General features: G+C 39.1%; 1 protein-coding gene across 1 annotated transcript; it reads right to left on the bottom strand.

Annotated features, from left to right (window-relative positions):
* Window positions 1-641: 641 nt before the first annotated feature.
* Window positions 642-4,010, bottom strand: paxx (PAXX non-homologous end joining factor). Its single transcript, XM_053324895.1, has 7 exons — window positions 3,848-4,010; window positions 2,473-2,533; window positions 2,347-2,396; window positions 1,873-2,057; window positions 1,728-1,778; window positions 973-1,066; window positions 642-882 (listed from the first exon to the last, which is right to left on the bottom strand). Exons 1-7 carry the CDS (start codon window positions 3,946-3,948, stop codon window positions 834-836), a joined length of 591 nt encoding a protein of 196 aa, XP_053180870.1. The 5' UTR covers window positions 3,949-4,010; the 3' UTR covers window positions 642-833.

Genomic DNA, 4,010 nt, shown 5'->3' with positions numbered 1-4,010 from the left:
AACAACCCCAAAACACGACTGTAACAAAACATGACGTAATATGTTCATGTAGCTACCAGTACAAGCAGCACTGTTTGATGTTTTCCTGATCATGGAGCTCACTTTTTGGTATTTTAATCCAATAAATCAACTCCTCCTCTCATCTGCACCAACCGACTGCAATGAGGCTCTTGCTGCATTCATGCTGTATCTTAGCTGTTGTAATGTCAAGTTTCCAATTTCTTAATAATGTTCACATCAACATCCAAGTAGAAATTTCAACAGATACACACATATGTACCAATATTCCACTTTACACTTAATTATGAAGCCTTGTAATCAAACCCACATTTAACTGATTTAAAACTGGTGTTAGATTAAATGTTTTCATCCTCACACGACGGGCTCTTGAGTCGTAAACATGGGATTATTTTTATTTCTACCATCTATCGCAGACGACATGAACAAGCTCGACATGTGACAACTGAAACTCAAAAAATTCAAAAATAACATTTGCCATGTGTCATGTAAGTTCTCACTGTTCAGCTGTGCAACCTTCTTATCAAACAGATTCAATGTGAGCATATTTAATACAATTTATGTTTTATTTCATTTCCAGACAAGATTAAATTCAGCTTCATATAAAATATAAGTATCATCAACACTGACATTTAAAATAATTTACAATCATAGTGATCACTGATTGACGTCATATACCATAAAAACTTTCATTGCCAACAGATTTTCATCAAGCTGTCATTTAAAAACCTATCTTCACCTTCATATTGTTGTGTTAGAGGATTAAAAAGCAGGTTGAGCAGCGGCAGTGTAAGATCACATCTGTGTCATTACGATCAGTCCTCATCTGCATCATCGAAGGCCACACCGGTTGCTTGACGCTTCCTGCAAAAAATGAGCAAACAGCTGTTGGTTTTGTTTCAGAGCTCAGAATAATGTGAGAACTGACAGAAGGTAATCAGGGTATATATTTACTTTTTGGTTCCTGGGTTGATGAGCGAAGCGCCTGGAAGTCGTTTCTTCACCGTCACTGAAGGAGCACAATTCTGCTGTTGTCGGGGTTCAAATTCTGAAAAAGATGTCATCTCTGAAAGCTGGAGAATCGAACCACCAACAACACTTCAACTCTGCAGCTGATAAAATATCTATCGTTCTGTGTTTGGATTGATGGCCTGGCATGTGTTCTTAACCACTCAACCGCTTGCGAGCCAAGGCTGTCACCTTTTATATGTTCATGACCATTTCATATTCAAAATTTACTATAGATGCTACAGACCAGCTAAGGATCAGCTTGACCTTTTATTAACCTATTTGAACTGTTAATAAATTGAGCTAATAAATGAAAACGAAGGACAGTCGTTAGCAACGCTGTGCTGATTGGATAACCAGAGAAGTTGTGTGTGGAAGGATTTTGGGACCAAAATGACCAACAAAGATCAGGCTGTGTGCCAGCTTTGTAAAAAGAAGCTGTTTTACTCTGCAGCTCATTTAACACACAGGTGAGACAGCAGAGTAACATCACCTCTATAACCTGGTCTGACAGAGTCTCAACATAGTGTAGTTCAGAGACACCACACAGTAAAATACAAAGACTGAACTGAATGGTGAGATTCTCTCTCTCTTAATAACTACTAATAACTTGTTAGTTCAAATTCATTTGAACTTGACTTTTGAAAAACAGTCCCAACTCATTTCTCCTGGAAGTAGTCTGCCTGAGCTCTGCACTGTACCTGCGGCCCGCCTTTGGTGATTTTTCACTGGACTGACGGAGGGGGATCCACCTGGAGGGAATGACAACACACAGTCAGCATAAACTCCTTTAAACTCACAGCCTCCTTCAATGTGAAACTACAATGAGTCACATGAACAACGTACATTTACTGTCAGGCTGAGCAAGGCTGTCGGCCATCCTGAACAGCAGCTCCTTGAGCTCCTCTGTTGCCTGTGGGCCGTCCAGCCTGAGCAGGGTCACGCTCAGGTCAGCAGGACTGGGGCCCACATGGAGCTCTGCACTGCTGTCATGCAACATAACAGACACATCCCCGCTACCACAAGCCGACCTGCAGGACACACAGAGGAACATTTAGCCTCCATTACCCAAGTATGGTCGTCATCACATTTACTTCATTTTGCAGTCTCTCTCACTCACACATGTGTTGTCCTAGGTGACTTTTGGGGACGTTACATAGACTTACATTAGTTTACTTTTGTTCCCAAAAGTAGCTGAAGACAAACCACACACACACACACACACACACACACACACACACACACACACACACACACGTAGCACTGAATTACAACAAGTTATACAGAGTAGTTTGAGAGGAGGACAGATTGTAATCTAACCTGAGTTTTAGGGTGTAATCCTCTGTAGATTTCAAGGCAAACCTCTGTCTCTAAAAAACACACAAAGTTAAAACCACAGCCATCACTGATGAGTGAAAATCATGTAGGACTGCAGGTGAAACTTACAAACTGTTTCAGCTTGTCCTCGGTGTACTCCGTGCTCCAAACATCTGCAGCATCTGTCAAACTGCAGCAGATAAACAAGAACATGATGATGAAAACAGGCATTAAATTACACTTGTCAATACATGTCCAAGAGGTCCAACATTTAATATATTACTGTACTAACTCATACAGTGACCATAATATATCATCAGAGATTAAGGAAACTTGCTAAACTGAAATACTGGAGAGACAACACTCTAATACAGGTGTGTCAAACATACAGCCTGCAGGCCAGAACCGTCCTGCCAGGGGGGGTCCAATCGGGCCCCCTGGTTAATTTAGCAAAGAATAAAAAGTAATTCAAATTTTTCTGTTGCTTAAAAAGGTTTTTGCACACTGACCAGAATACAGTTCTCTGAAATATACATACACATATTTAAACCATTCATATATTGAATATCATCAATCAACAGTTTATGTGTAAAATAATCTGAAAAATAACCCCTGAGACATATTGATGCAATTACATCATTTTTCTTAAATCATCTCAGACGGTCCACTGATTTTGTAAATATATGGCTTATTATAATTAGCTAATTAATATTATGTATATTACGTATTATTTATAGGTTGTTATTATGCAATGGTATTACTGGTCTGACCCAGCTGAGATCAAATTGGACTGTATGCGGCTTATAAACTAAAAGGAGTTTGAGTCCGCTGCTCTAATATTTTGAATTTGGCCCTGCAGTACCGATTTTAAACACTTGGTGTCAGTGTTGCATGTTTCACCTTTACACATGTACAGTGCATTCATTTCATAGTCTCCATAGTATCTATAAGTGTGCATAAACTGTCCAAATATGGTCTGAAAGTAAAACATTAAGTCTTTAGAAAAGAGAGGCATTATATGTGTTCATATTATTGTGTCCAGGCTACTGTAAGTGTCCGGGTCTCTACGGGGTGAATTGTGAGCCTGACTCCATTTAAATATCCAGAAATATCAAGCTAACTAACAGACAGGGAAACGCACATTTAAGTAAAAGTAGAAAGTTTGGCCTCAATATTTTCTTCAGGAGTCGCTCTTTAATTCGGCTCACTGTTTATATACTAAAGAAAATTATGTTAGATCAAATGTGACCTTTTATTTTGGCACTGTCTATATTGACTCGTCATAAAGACTGACCCCAAATTTCTGCGTTTTGTGGGATTTTAACGCTGCTTTGCGGATTATATGCATGATGGCGTCATAAAAATTCAATGTGCTTCTGTTTTTATGATCTAAATCTCACAACACAGAATAAAAACCGGTTTCTGATTAAGTACCAGAAACATAAGCTACCAGGTTTTTTAAATGGAGACTGGTTTAGCGTTATTGAGTCAAACCTCTGCTCACCAAATGTTGAATGCGCCGTTTTTAATGCGTGTGTAGCAAATGTATTTAGACTGACTGTTTTTATCCAGCACAGTGCAGTATGATGTCTGGCTCACATCCATGTTAACAGCTCACAAACAAAAGCACAACAACGAAACTGACTTCCTCTTCATGCTTCTTCTTC

The sequence above is a fragment of the Scomber japonicus genome, chromosome 9, assembly GCF_027409825.1.
Source record: "Scomber japonicus isolate fScoJap1 chromosome 9, fScoJap1.pri, whole genome shotgun sequence".
Lineage (NCBI taxonomy): Eukaryota > Metazoa > Chordata > Actinopteri > Scombriformes > Scombridae > Scomber > Scomber japonicus.
Note: the sequence above shows the minus strand (reverse complement) of the source record. Positions and strands in the feature narration are given on the sequence as shown.

Coding starts and splice junctions, on each gene's coding strand:
- paxx (XM_053324895.1), bottom strand. CDS start 3,948: ATGGATGTGAGCCAGACATCATACTGCACTGTGCTGGATAAAAACAGT. Junction 2,058..2,346: donor GATTACACCCTAAAACTCAG/GTTAGATTACAA, acceptor TGTGTCCTGCAG/GTCGGCTTGTGGTAGCGGGG. Junction 1,067..1,727: donor TCACCAAAGGCGGGCCGCAG/GTACAGTGCAGA, acceptor CATCTTTTTCAG/AATTTGAACCCCGACAACAG.